Genomic DNA, 14742 nt, shown 5'->3' on the forward strand with positions numbered 1-14742 from the left:
AAGTCTTGCCTTGAACGCACTGGGATCCCACATGGGCGCCAGTTCTTATCCCAGCTTCACTGCTTGTGGCCTGGGAAAGCAGCTGAGGATGTCCCAAAGCCTTGGATTACTGCACCCATGTGGGAGACCTGGAGGAAGTTCCTGGCTCCTGGCTTTGGATAGGTGAGGCACCTGCCGTTGTGGTCACTTGGGGAATGAATCATTGGATGGAAGATCTTGCTGTCTCTGCTTCTCTCTGTATATCTGACTTTGCAATAAAAATAAATAAATCTTTAAAAATTTTAGCTTAAACAATTTTTATTGTTTTGTAATGATTACATGGTTGATCAGGTGAGAAGGATCAAGGTTTAGGGAAAATTGGGTGAATTCACTGCTTCCAAATTTGCTATTTCTTCTTGTTGTTTCTGGGGGAAGGGGAGAAACAAAAGGGTCAGTCACACACGACTTTCTGAATGTCCCAGTACCCAGGGATGGGGAACTGCCTCCTGATAGTAAGCCAGGGTCCCAGTGTGTATATATTGTCCTTTTTTGTTGAGTAAGAATTCTTATCATCTATTATTTGAAAATATTTTCTCCTATTTTGTGGGGATTGTCTTTATTTATGATGTTCTTCAAAATACAAAATTTTTTAATTTTAATGTTGCCTAACTGAATTACTTTCCTTTGTTACTTGAGATTTTGGTGTGACCTTAAAGAAGTTTTTGTTCAGCCAAAAGCATTGAAGATTTATTCCTGTTTTTTTTAAAAAAAGAAATTTTGTAGATCTGGTTAAAGTTAATTTTGAGTTAAAGGTATATATAGTATGATGTAGGGGCCCAGTTTCATTCTTTTGCATATACATATTCTGCTGTCCCAGAGCCATATGTTGAAAAGACCTTTTTTCCCCATTGACTTTTCTTGGCACCTTTTCAAAAAGTTGGCTGGCTGTCACTCGTAAGGCTTCATGTCTGGGCTATCCAATTTCTGGCTTTTTAATCCCCATTTGTTTTAATTACACCTGGTTGTGGGTACTTACCACGTGTTAGACACTGTACCAGTTCTCAGGGAAGGTACAGCACAGGGTCTGGGCAGTGAGCCTGAGCTACTTGCATTCTGGATTTCACGCTTTGATGGGAGCATGTGCTGAGAAGATCAGAGGAAGGAATAAAGTTATTTCTTGAGTAGTTGTTGAGTGGTGTGTTGAGCACTTTGAAATTACAGACACCTTATGTTCTCATTCACTCTTTTGTAGCCACATGTATTGCCTCTCGTTTAAAATTTCCTTAAAAATCAGGGTCTTTATTTCATTCATCTTTTTTAAAGAGTTACTATTTTTACTTAGAAAGAGAAAAAAGAGAAGAGAAGAGAAGAGAAGAGAAGAGAAGAGAAGAGGAGAGGAGAGGCAGACAGCAAGACCTTCATTCTGCTGGCTCAATCCTCCCATGGCCTCAATGGCCAGAACTGGTCTATAGCTGGGAATCAGGAGTTTCCTCTGGGTCCCCCAAGCAGGTGCAGGTGCAGGGGCCCAAGGCCTTGAGCCATCCTTCACTGCTTTTTCAGAGCAGAAACAGGGAGCTGGATGAGATGTGGAGCAGCTAGGTCTCAAACTGGCACCCATATGGGATGCTGGTGTGCAGGGGGAGGATTAGCTCACTATACCATCGTGCCAGGACCTTATTGATGTCTCCCTCAGTCATCCAACAGTGCTTTGAAAATCTTACTATTTGGCCAAGGAGCACTGGTGTATACGAGATCTGCCACTGAGAGGAGACCCAGGAGAGGAGCTTGGGGAACTCGTTTGTCAGGGTGCGGTCCCTGCAGGTGAGTGACATAAAAGATGGGACCAGCATTATAGCATAGCAGGTAAAGCCGCAGCCTACTCTGCCAGCTGTGGATTTAGAATGCTGGTTCAAGTCCTGGCAGCTCCACTTATGATCTGGCTCCATGCTAATGTGCCTGGGAAAGCAGCTGAAGATAGCCCAAACATTTGGGCCCCTGCGCAGCTGCATGGGAGACTCAGATGAAGCTCCTGGCTTTGCCTGGCCCAGCCCTGGATGCTGCAGCTATTTGGGAAATGAACCAGCAGATGAAAGTCTGTCTGTCCCTTCCTTCCTTTCTCTTGCTGTAACACTGCCTTGCGCATAAATACATCTGAAAAAGCAAAAGAATTGAGGGGGCTGGTATTGTGCAGGCAGAGCCACTGTCATTGGCATCTCATATGGGTACTGGTTTGTGTTGTAATTATTGTACTTCCAATCCCGCTCCCTGTCAGTGGTCTGGGAAGAGCAGTGGAAGTCTGTGGAATCTGGGGCAGGGAATTATATTTGACAGTTTGGATGACTTTGGTCATTTTAACATTTGTTTTTCTTTTAAAAGTTTTTTTTTTCTTTCTTTTAGAACGAGCCTCTGACCCCGGGCTATCATGGATTCCCAGCGCGGGACAGCCAGGTTGGAGTTCTGCAGTTTATACCTCTAATGTTGTGTGCATGGTGTGTGTGTGTGTGTGTGTGTGTGTGTGTTATGGCAGGGAGTGTTTCCTGATCCTACTGACCCTGCAAGGTAATGTGGCTTGCTTCAGCAGTGTATTTACTTTGAAAGAGATGAATTTAATATTTTTCTTAATCCTGAAAGCACTATAGCCCTCGCTGACGTGTGCCTGTTTAACCAGAAGCCATCCCTGAAGCCCAGGCGCAGTTAGTGTGGTGGTTTTCTTCTCCTGGCTGTGTGATCCTTTGTTAACCTGGCTTTCTGGATGCCTCACCATTTTGAATGCTGGACTTGATTTTCAGCCTCTGCCTCTTCCTGCACAGATTTTCTTTTGAGCCCTTGTAAAAATCTGCAACAAGAAAATTCCATTCTCCTCCCTGGGGGAATTGAGCCTTATGGTTTTAATCAGGGAAGGCTTGCTTGAGAGAGTGACGTTTCTCTAGCTTTTCTTTGTTCCACTGGAGGTCGGGGAGCGGGGAAGAGGGGAAACTGGAAAAGGCCCAGGCCTCCTCCCCGGCATCCTCAGGATAGTGTCTGCAAGTGTAAAAGAGGCCTTTCTGTCTTTTTGCTGTTTGAGGGCTTGAGCAGATGACAGGGAGAGAAAGGGAGGGAGGGAGGGAGGGAGATACTGAGAGAGAGGGGTTCATGCTGCCTTTTAGAGCAGTGGTGTGGCTGGAGTAACTAGGCTCTGAGTGATTTGTGTCCCTTTGTTATTTGAGATGGTGATGTTCTTTGCGCGAGTTGGAAGGGGAGCTCCTGGGAGTATCTTGGATGACTGTCCACACTTCCTTGTAGGATTGTTTAAAAGAAAAAACTCACAACTCCTAGGCTTGTCCAAGGAACCTGAGTCATTACAGTACTAAACAAAGAACTGACATAGTTCCCCTGTTGAAAAGCTACCTGAATTTCACCAAAGCTCCTGGAGCTGGTCTTAAAAACCAGGATGGCCCATGGTCAACTGATCTATTTGGTGTCCATCCAGATCAGAGAGTATTTGTCCAGTGTTTAGGTTTTCTGTGCCAGACTGGCACCAGACTGACCCTGGGTAGGGTACAGGTGGAATAATCACGGTTGGAACGGAGCATGGCAGGCGTGGCCATCAGCCCATGGCTGGAGAGGGTTAGTTTGTTTCTCTTTCTGGTTTGGGGTGCCCTGGGGCTTCTGTAAGCTGTGAACTTAATGCCCTGGCCATATGTCAGAAGCAATGCTGATGGCCTGAGATGGGCTGCCAGTGGTTCTAAGGGAGCAGGCCTCAGAATTGCCCGGCTGCTTAGCCGATGGGAATTCCCACAGGTGAGTCTGTTGTGCAGCGAAGGCGGGGCAGGGTAGCACTGTAAGCTGTGTGAATGGGAGTGACATTGTCTCTAGTTCAGCCTGTGCTTTTCACCTAGGGCTTGTATGTGTTAAGGAACATGGCCAGGCTTTTAGTCTAGGCTTGTGTAGAAATGCAAATGTTTCATTGCTTATAAAATGTGTTTATTTTGGATGTAGGAAGGTAGAGCTTGTTGATGCGAAGTATGGAAATGGACTCAAAGAGTTGAAAAGGATTCAGAAGGGTACTGTACAGTGCTGTGTTCTTGTGAGGATTACAGATGAATGGAGAGCTCAACCAAAAGAGTTAATAGGAGTTTGTTAAAGCACAGAAAAGTAGTCTGTTCTTAGAACTACTTTGTTTTCCCTGTGGTAGCAGCAGGGCCCCACTTCCATAACCTGCACACTCATTGCGCATACCCTGGGCTGCAGGCCGCGGTAGGCCCTGTGCTGTAGCTTACAGCTGCTAATGTACTTTGGAGCATGTTTTGATGGTGACAGGTTTTAGTTTATTTTCTCCCGCTTTGTTTTACACTCTGGGTGAATTTTCGAATTAGAGATCTCAGAGTAGTGCAAACTGGCAGATGTTGAATGGCTGCTTGTTGTGTTTGATGAGTACAGAATCCAAATGAGTACTGCTAATTAATGTGCCTAACCTTGTGAACTCTCACTTTGTGCTTGGAGATTTGGGAGGCATCTGTCAGTGAGAAACATTGCTCACTGAGCAGCTGGAGCTGGGTGGAAACTGAACTTGTGGCCTGAACATCTCCCCAATGTGTGGAGAGGTGCTTTGGCACTTCCGGGAGCTGGGGAGTGGCTGCAGGTGAATTTTAATCATGTGCCTTAATTTACTCTGCTTGTTTTCCTGCTGTCACTTGCTAGCTAGATAAGGACTGTCTGCAGATGGGACTTTGGTCAGATACTATTTATTGGTAAGTTTAAAGGAAGTGAAAATTACAATCTGAGGAGCCTTTTCATCAGTATCTTCTCCTCTCACCTTTTCATCCAGCTAAAGTAGACGAAGTGAATGTTCCCTTTGGAAGATAAGGAAATGGAGGCCCACAGAGTCCTAGTGGCTTGTTCAGGTAACATTTCCAGCCAGGAGCTGATGGTGGAGGGCCTTTCCCTCTGTCCTGGGGCTGACTGGTTGACACGAGCCAGGTTTAGCTTGCGCTCTGTTGCCTCTTGGACTCGTGGTTCCATCTGCCGCTGGAGAGCATCGTAGGCCTCTGGAAGCTCAACCAGGCATTTCGGGCTCAGTAACCCCTGGTGAAGAATTCTGGCAGTCAAGTTCATTACCACCAAATAGACCAGCATTTCACTGTGTTGGTGACTCCCACCATGTTGTAGTAGTGCCACCAGCAGCACATGTGAATGGAACAACTGTGAAGAGAAGCAAGGAAACTTTTCATCCACCTGCCCCAAGGTTGTGCTTTTTATGCAAGGTTTCCTAGCCTTCTGGCCGTAAGTTCTAGAGCTTTCTAGAACAACAACCCATTGCTTTTATAAAGCACTCCAGATACATGAGTGCATGCCGATGTGAGCTCTCTGGACAGGGAGGAGGCAAATACCGTTCCAGTTTCATAGGAGTGGAAACTGGCTCAGAAAAGCCAACTGTTTTATCTAAGGCCATGCCGGATTCAGGTTGATGAGACAGCATAGTGCTTTACATTCCTGGCTGTTTGTGATTTTTACACATGTTCTTATGCGTGTTCTCAGTGTTGATTAAGGCTGGACTGTTTTGTGGGTCTGTAATATTTTATTTTAATTTAATTTCTAAAGAAGATTTATTTAATTTCCAAGAGTGACAGGGAAAGATCTTTTGGGCGTTGATCCTTCCCCAGATCTCTGCAGTGGGCAGTGCTGAGTCACAGCCAAGCCAAGGAGGAGCCAAGAGCTTCCTCCAGGTCTCCCATGGGGGTACAGGGACCCAAAGACTCAGGCTTCTTCTGCGCACCTGTTCCCAGGCTGTTGTCAGGGAGCTGGATCAAAAGGAGAGCAGGCAGGACATGAACTAGTGCCCGTGTGGGAGGTGCCATCCCAGGCAGTGGTTTTACCCACTATACCACAATTCCAACCCCTGAAATATTTTATAAATAGAATATTTACGTGCATTCATGCTGGGAAATTTTTTGTTTTAGATTGATTTATTTGAAAGGCAGAGTGACAGAGAAAAGGGAGGGGAAGGAAAGTGGTCACCCATTTGTTAATTCATTCCCCAGATGGCTGCTGCAGCCAGGGGGAGGTCACATCAGAGCAGAGCCAGGAGCTGTGGACTTCGGCCGCGCCTCCCTGCTTTCCCAGGTGCATTAGCAAAGATCTGGACTGAAAGCAGGCCAAAGCACCTGGGCTATTTTCCACTGCCTTCCATTACTGGCAAGGTAGGTTGGAAGTGGAGCACTTGGGATTTGAACTAGGACTCTTGTGGCAAGCTAGTGGCATCCCTTGCTGTGGCTTAACTCACTATGCCTCAGTGCCAGCCCCAGAACTTAAAACTAATTAGCACATTGGGGCATCAACTGAAATGGCTCTTGGTAGGGATACAACCAACTACTGGGAAAAGGAGGGCTTTAGGGGTGTGAGAGGACAGTTTTAGGTGGTAAGAATGCCAGAATATTAATTAATTTAAAGGAGCTTATAGCATAATCACATATAGCAAGGACTGAACTTTTTGGTCAGCAGCTTTGCATCTCATTATAGCGAACTCAGTTTGGGAAATGGTGGGTGGGAAGGAGTTTAGAACAAATAAGAAAATACAAATTAGATCATTAGAATAGTCAAACTAAGGAAAGGATGTCCAGCAGTTGAATATTTGCAAACTAAGTGTTGAATGTGGTGTGGAGGAAGGGGTCCTCAGCGGGTGCTTGAATTAGGCACTGTGCTCTGGCTCCTGAATGCAAAGGAACCAGTCACTGCCATTCACGTTGGCCTGGAGAGGGAGCCAGAACTGTGGCTGCCGTTGAGGTGTTGAGTCCACACTGGGACCGGGAATGTTAGGGAATCAGAAAAGCAACCTCAGGGTCGACTTAGCCCCATTCTGGAGCGCTGCTGGGCGTGTTCACTGGGATCTTGACAGCAGTTCTACCGCATAAGTTGGGCTTTCTTGTTTCTCTCTTACAGGTTGGAGAACCAGCACTGAGGTTTTCCAAAGAACCTCCGATTTCACAGGGAGAGTTAGTGGGGCTGTTCAGCCTTGGGAGCTGATATTTTTCTGTTGATGTCTCGGTTGTCTGCTGCTGATGTGAGGTTATGGAATCTTTGACTAACGTAACAGGTGTTGTGGAAAGTCTTCACATAGCCTGAGGGTTACGCTTTAGATATCTTGTGTCAAGGTTTTGTTCTAGCTGGATTGTTAGAACCACTTTGGGTCAAGTTTATCTTTGCATTTCAAATGTAAAGAAAAAAAAAATAATGTCATGTTTTTCAAACTGATTGTTTTTGCCAAATGAAATACCTGATGTTCTAAATACTAAGCTATTTTCCATTCTGTGCTATCCAGAAAACTGTCAGTTGTGACTGATGGTTAGCTAAAATTGATCTCCTGAATCTGCTAATGGATTGAACCTGTAGCTTTGAAAAACCATTCTTCTGATAATTCCTGTCTTTTAGGGAACCTCACACAGTTGACCACTTACCCAGGCCTAAGCTGCCCCAGCTGATGCCCGGTTCGGAAGCAGAGTGCCATCCGTTCCATGTCTCAGGGCTGCAGTGACTTTCCCTTTTGTCCTTCAAGAATTAAACATACTTCTGCCTTGCTGCTAAGTTATGTGAAGAGTGAAGCTGCTTTTTTTACTCTGCAAGGTTGCCTGGGTCTGCTGCCAGCCCATTCGCAGGGGTTTTCAGCTGCTCACGTCCCTCCTGGGTCTGGCCTGCTCAGGGCCTTCTGCAGTGGCGTCTTAGCCCCCTCTAGTGGAGGAAGGGCTGGGGAGCACTGCAGCACCCGCAGTTGATGCCTGCGTGTGAGATCGTTCTGTTTCGCCATCAGTACCTAAGCTTTTCTTCCCTAGAAAGATCATTGTGTTTCTTCTGTGGTTTGCTGCCATGCGCCTCTATATATGCTTATTGTACTGTTGTTTGATCAGTTTTTGGCATTATCCTGTGGCTTCCTATTATTGATAGATGAGAAACGAACAGTTTTAGGGACAATTTTTATTCCAGTAAAGCCACTTTTTGAGTTAACTTTACATTCTTTTTTAATATTTTGTATTTTGATAATCTTTACATATTTGATTAGGGCACAAAGAGTCAAGGGCTACAGGAAAGTGAGTAAGACCATTGTTTCCATACTAATATCATGACTTTTTCCCCCTGTAGCTGGGGTCAGGGGAGAAACAAAGGGAAAAGCCCCACCCAGCCTCCCACCCATCCCAGGTCCTGGATGTGGGGCATGCTCCGAGGGAGTTTCCTAAGCTCCTCCATCAGAACCTCTCCCTATGCCAGATCTCACGCATACTGGTGGGTCCATGGGCCAGCCCTGCTTAGTCCCACCTCCTGTCCTGATAGGAACAGTGGCCTTTCCTTGCTGGCCTTCAATCCATTCCGGTTCTTACCTGCTTTTGGGGGTTCCATTTGAACTTCATTTCATTTCATTACTGGTTTACTATTTTATAATTTGTATTATTCTAACAATATAAATATTTATAGCCATGTGATAAAATCTTACTACTTTATATTACTTGTATTTTTCTCTTGGGTTACTAAATATATACATGTATGAAATGCAAACAATACCTATAAGAATATGTAAATATGAGTATATATTTGGCAGTGCTTTTTAATAAGTTCTATTGATTTATAATTTCTCTATCATAAAATCTCCCAACTGTACTTATTCAGTAGTTTTTAATGTATTTAAAGTCATACCACCATCTACAATCGAGTTTTCTCAAAAAGCTTATTTTTACTGATTTGAAAGTCAGAGCATGTATCCACATGCGTGTCTGTTACATACACATATCAAGAGAGAAGGACAGGGAGGGAAGAGAGCTTTCTGCTGGTTTACTCCACACATGCGCACAACTCCAGGAGTTGGGCCAGGCCCAAGAAAGGAGCTCTGGCTGAGGTTCCATATGGGTGCCTGAGACCCCAGTATTGGACCGTCGTCTGCTGTATCCCTGGATTTCGGTAGCAGGAAGCTGGGTGGGACACAGAGGTGGCACTGGATAGCAGGCACTCTAGTTGGAACTGCAGGGATCCCGAGCAAAAGCTTACCCCGCTATGCTGTAGCACCTGCCCAGCCCATCCAGTCCCCTTTTATAGCATTTCCATCATCTCCCAGACTTGTCTCAAGTTTTTAAGTCAGTCTCTTCCCAAGCCGCGGGGCACTTCCGGCAGCTGCTCTGCTTCTGCCTCCGTAAATTGTCTTCTCTGAGGAGTTCACATAAATGGAATTGTGGCATGGCCTGGGGTGACCTGCTTCGTTCAGGCAGGAGTGTGAATCATTGTACTCTTATCACTGACTGGGTTTCTGTAGTCAGGATGTATAGTGCATGTGTGTATCCGCTCGCCAGTGGTCGGGGGCTTGGACCACTCCCAGTTTGGCTCTCAGGAATGGTGCTGCCATGAACATTCACATCCAGGTCTTTGTTGCAAGACATATTTTGATTGGGGGGGGGGGAGAATTGTAGAAGGAGGTAAACTCAGGTTGAACTTGGGAGTAAACTGCCAAACTGCTTTTATCTGGTTTTATCTACTTGTATGATAACGAGTGCATGTGTAGCGGTTTTAATTTGCTTTTTCTTAGTGGTTAACCATGTACCGTTCCTTGCTGGGCTTACTCACCACGCCTGTGTCTCCTCTGGTTAGAAGCCTGTTCAACTTTTACCCACTTTTTGGGGTTTCATTTGAACTTCATTTCGTTTTAATTCTCTATGTAGTCTACATAAAAGATTTTTGTCAGATTTATCATTGACAAATATCTGGCGTTAGTTTTGAGATCCCTCTTGCTCTATAAAACAGAAATTATATTTTTATCTTTATTTGCTAAGTTCAGACCAACTCTGAGTAGCTGTTAAGAACAAGGCTCTGAAGGCAGCCCTTTGCCCGTCTCCCCTGGGCAGACGGCTGCACTGAGAGTGGGCGGCAGGTTGGTGGTGCCGCCTGGCTTGGCGGACACAGCCTTTCCCAGGTGCTTCCAGCAAGCTGGTCTGAGCAAGGAAGCTCTTCCCTAAGTGCAGAGGAAGTAGGTTGCTTTGGGATGTGGTACAGCGGAGGGTCAGCGGGCACATGGGCTCTTTGTTTTCGGAGTCGGGCATACTGTGACTGCTGTAAGGCCGTGCCCTGCGCATGTCCTCCGTGCACACGCTGTCAGCAGCATCAGTTCCGGCACGCCAGGCCCGAGGACTCCAGGCAGGATTTTTCCATCTCTGAATCTCAATGTCTTCATCTGTAAAATAGGAATTAGTTCTGTTCTGAAAGTGGTCACAGGGTTAGAGGTAACATGTACATTTGCTGGCCTGTAATGTGATCTGTAATGATTTTTATCGTATATTTTATGGGAAAGCGGCCTTGGGGAAGCTTTACCAAAAAAATGGTTAGTTATTAACACTCTGAATTAAGTCTGTTTTCTCATTTCCCTGTAAGTTTTTAGTTGTTCACTGGCAAATGGCTTTTTATCTGTAGATGGGAAATTCTAGTTTAAGAATATAGCAATGTGATAGCTCCAAGAAAAATATGTCTCTGGAAGGGAAATGAAATTATGTGCTTAGTTTATTTACTTAGCTCATACTGCTCTTGGCAGTATCAATAGAAAGAGCTAGTCATTTTGGAGAGTTTTGTGACTTGGACAGAGTTGGGGCCACCCTGAGCCAGCCTGCTAAGGCCCTGCAGCCGGGCCTGGCTTCGCCTGTCCTCTCCAGCATCCTTCCTTTGCCATGTGCTCCTTCTGCTCTTGGTGTCACCTTCCGGACCCTGCGTGTCTGTGTTGAACGTCCATTTCACCCCAGCTGCTTTTGCTTAAAATGGTTTTGTGTTCCAGCAGAATCCCTAGAGATGCCTGGAAACCACTTAGTCTCTTTGGTGAAAGCTTTCCTAGCTGTGCTCTCGAGCTCATTTCCTGTGCCTCTGAGCGGTTCTCTAAGGTTCAGCTTGAGAGTGGCTGGAACATTACTTCCCTTCTCTGAGATTCTATCCTGGAGAATTGGGATTAAATTTAAAACAGAAACAACAGTTTGACAGGTCAGGAATGATAGACTTTTTGATTGTGAAAATAGGTTCCACCATACCTTGCAATCTGGAAAGTCTGCTAGCGTCTCTGCGCCTAAATTACTTCCTGTTCTTGAAGGGCCTTGGGCTCTAATGGGACTGATTCGGTGGTTCTTGGGAGTGCAGACAAGGGGTGCGTCTGTCCTGAGCGATCCTTCGGGGTTGCAGCGAGTCAGGTGCGTGCGCTGTGCTGGAGACTGAGCCGTGGTGGGCTTTAGTCGCCTCCTTGTTCTGTGCCTTTTCTTCTTCATATCCTGCCTTTGATTTGCTTCCCACCTTTACCTGTTGTTGCTGTGAATGTTGGTGGACACCTGGCCGAGTTGCTTGAGTGTTTTATAAATGAATGGGATTGTAATTGCATGGCTTGGCTTCTTGGAAACTGATCCAGTGCTCTGTGTACAGGCAGTTTCTCCATAGGACAGCAGGCAGTTGCTCTAATGAGAGGTGTGGGGGGTGTGGGATTGAGGTCAAGGTTGTGGTCTATCAGGTTAATCTTCCACCTGTTGTGCCCACATCTGATGTGGGTGCCCGTTTGTGTCCTAGCTGCTACACTTGTGATTCAGCTCCCTGTTTATAGCCTGGAAGGCAGTGGAGCTGGCCCATGACCTTGGGTCCCTGTACCTACAAGGGAGATTTGGAAGAAGCCTCTGGCTCTCCCAGCTTTAGACCAGCTGAACTCTGACCACTGCGGCCATTTGGGGAGTGAACAGTGGATGAAAGAACTTTTATTTTTCTGTCTCCTCCTCTATGTAAATTTGCCTTACAAATAAAAATAAATAAGTCTTTTTAAAAAATAACATAGCCATACAAAGACACCTCTAAAATGTATTAATTGCTAGGACTTTCTGCTCACAAAGGAAAATTATAGAGTCTCCTCTATTAGCAATTTTCAAAATTGAGAGGCTCGCCTGCGGAGTTGCTCACGGCAGCCCGGCGTTTCTGAGCAGTGCTGGGTCAGGGCCGCACGGAGCTGCCTTTGCATCCTTTGTTCTTGGGCCGGGATTTAGAACTGAAGCAGCTCCTTTCCTGTGAAGTAAGTTGAAGACCTTGACGTTGTGACAATATTACAGTCACGTGCTTTTGTTATAGATTTAATGGTTCTTAGTGGCATTAATTGTATTGTGTTATACTGAGCTGATTTATTTAGAATTTATTAGAGAGATGGAAAATATAACAGATGACTTAAGATGTTAAATTATGTCAGTTAGTGCCCGGCACAGTAGCCTAGTGGCTAAATCTTAACTTGCATGCCCCGGGATCCTGTATGGATGCCGGTTCGTGTCCTGACTGCTCCACTTTCCTTCCAGCTCCCTGCTTGTGGCCTGGGAAAGCGGTAGAGGATGACCCAAGGCCCTGGGACCCTGCACCCGCATGGGACACCTGGAAGAAGCTTTTGGCTCCTGGTTTTGGATTGACTCAGCTCCAGCCGTTGCCTCTACTTGGGGAGTGAACCAGCAGATGGAAGTTCTTTGTCTCTCCTCTAAATCTGACTTACCAGTAAAAATAAATAAATCTTAAAGTAATATTAGAGAAAAGACATCATGTTAGCAGTTTTGATACACAGAGGGAATATTTCAGCAGGTTCCATGTAAGCACACATTTAAACAGAAGCGCTGCTCTAATCCATTAGTCTCGTCACTCTGTTGAGTAATTTTGTAAAATATTATTTGAGGGGCAAGTGCGCGCGTGCACACACACCCCCCACAGAGAGAAGGAAATTGAGATCTCCCATGTGCCGGTTCATTCTCCAGCTGGAGCTAGACTGATCCAAAGCCACTAGCCAGGAGATCCTTGCAGGTCTCCCACTTGGGTACAGTGGCCCAAGCAGATGGGCCATCCTCCCCTGCTGTGCCAGGTTATTAGCGGGAAGCTGAGTTGGAAGTGGAACCGCCAGGACTTGAACCATCACCCATATGGGATGCTGGGGCTGCAGGGGGAGGCTTAGCTTGCTGTGCCATGGCGCCAGCCCCAGTAAGGCCATTCCTTAAATACTTCAGGTGTGACTGCTACATGAAGTCTTGTGTGAGGCACAGGCAGTGTCACCTGTGTTGCTGAAGTGCGCGCTGTCCACTGTGTGGCGTCGCCTTATGGCCACACGTGTTCTGGGAGAAACGTATGATGACCATACAGTTCTTGAGAGCAAGAGCCTTGTCATGCTTCATCCTTCTTTGTGTCTAATAAGAACTTGAAAAAGGAATAAATTAAAAAATAGGCCCGGGCCCAGTGCGGTGGCCCAGTGTGGTGGCCTAGCGGCTAACGTCCTCACCTAGAACATGCTGGGATCCCATATGGGCATCGTTTCTAATCCCAGCTGCTGCACTTCCCATCCAGCTCCCTGTTTGTAGCCTGGGAAAGCAGTCGAGGATGTCCCTAAGCCTTGGGACCCTGCACCAGCATGGGAGACCTGGAGGGAATTCCTGGCTTTGAATTGGCGCAGCTCCGGCCATTGCAGCCGCTTGGGGAGTGAATCAGCGGACGGAAGATCTTCCTCTCTGTCTCTCCTCCTCTCTGTATATCTTACTTTCCAATAAAAATAAATAACTCTTTAAAAAAAAAAGTAAGCCCATCTCCAGCCTTCTTGAAATACAGACTACTCTGTTGGAATCTTTTCCTATGGATAGTGGGGAGAACTTTAGTCTTTCACTCGGTTTTCATTTGCCTTGCCAGAGCGATATGAAAAATTAATACTTAAGAAGCTAGATATCTGATCTTCAACAAGAGAGCGCCTCTTACAAGTTTAATGAGCTTGGTCAAGTGGATATTAAATGTAAATCTGTCATTTTATGGAGCCAAGGAAGGCTCTTAGAACACTCAACAAATATCCTTATTGAATTAGTAGACCTGCCCTGTGTAGCCGCTTAACAGGGTCTCATTCTTCCTGCCCAGGGCCTGCGCTCTGCACTCTCACCAGCTTGGAGCATCCTGTGGGTCAGAGAATGGCCTAAGGTAAAGTTACATCTGGTTCCTGAACTCTTGCTATTGGCTCAGGACATTTTATACATTACTTTAGGCTTGGAGAACGGCTGAGCGGCTGGGTTTGTCCCTGCCCAGGCAGCTGCAGGTGGGACCCTGTATATTTGGTTCTGTAGATCTAGAGCAGACTAATTTTATTTTATTTTTTAAAACATTTATTTATTTCTATTGGAAAGTTAGATATACAGAGAGGAGAGACAGAGTGAAACATCTTCCGTCTGCTGATTCACTTCCCAAGTGGCTGCAATGACCAGAGCTGAGCTGATCTGAAGCCAGGAACCAGGAGCTCCTTCCGGGTCTCACACATGGGCTCAGGGTCCCAAGGCTTTGGGTCATCCTCGACTGCTTTTGCAGGCCACAAGCAGGGAGCTGGATGGGAAGTAGAACAACTGGTACCTGAACTGGTGCCCATATGGGATCCTGGCACATGTAAGGTAAAGACTTTAGCCACTAAGCTACTGCGCCATGCCCACACTAATTTTTAAGGTGATTATTTATTCTACATGTGATGTTATCATTAAGCAAATTACCCTGAGAGCAAGAGTTCCCCAACCCTGCTTAAGAGGTGACAGGGTACAAATGGGAGTGGACCTAACCTGGTGTACCCCAACCATGTGCAGGGCCCTGGATAGAGCAGTTATCAAAGATTATTGTATTAATCTTAGTTGTGGAAGCAGAAACCAAGGCTCCCGGAGGTGAAGCCAGTGCCCGAGGCTGTGTAGCTGGTAATTAGTGATTCTGAGTTTTCACTTTAGAATGTTGTTCATTGTCTTTGACTGGTGTTTGTGT

At 46.0% G+C, this 14742-nt stretch overlaps 1 protein-coding gene across 9 annotated transcripts in view; it reads left to right on the top strand.

Moving 5' to 3' along the window:
* The window catches only part of RBFOX2 (RNA binding fox-1 homolog 2), a 250143-nt gene that overhangs the window by 78924 nt on the left and 156477 nt on the right, over positions 1-14742 (top strand). For all 9 annotated transcript variants that reach the window (XR_009246717.1, XM_058673329.1, XM_058673324.1 and 6 more), the window contains exon 2: positions 2377-2427. Coding sequence is in view for 7 of the 9 variants with exons in the window: in XM_058673329.1 (XP_058529312.1) it covers positions 2377-2427 (51 nt within the window). In the remaining 2 variants the exon portion in view is untranslated. The remainder of the gene's footprint in view (positions 1-2376; positions 2428-14742) is intronic.

Source organism: Ochotona princeps, chromosome 15 (assembly GCF_030435755.1).
Source record: "Ochotona princeps isolate mOchPri1 chromosome 15, mOchPri1.hap1, whole genome shotgun sequence".
Taxonomy (NCBI): Eukaryota; Metazoa; Chordata; class Mammalia; order Lagomorpha; family Ochotonidae; genus Ochotona; species Ochotona princeps.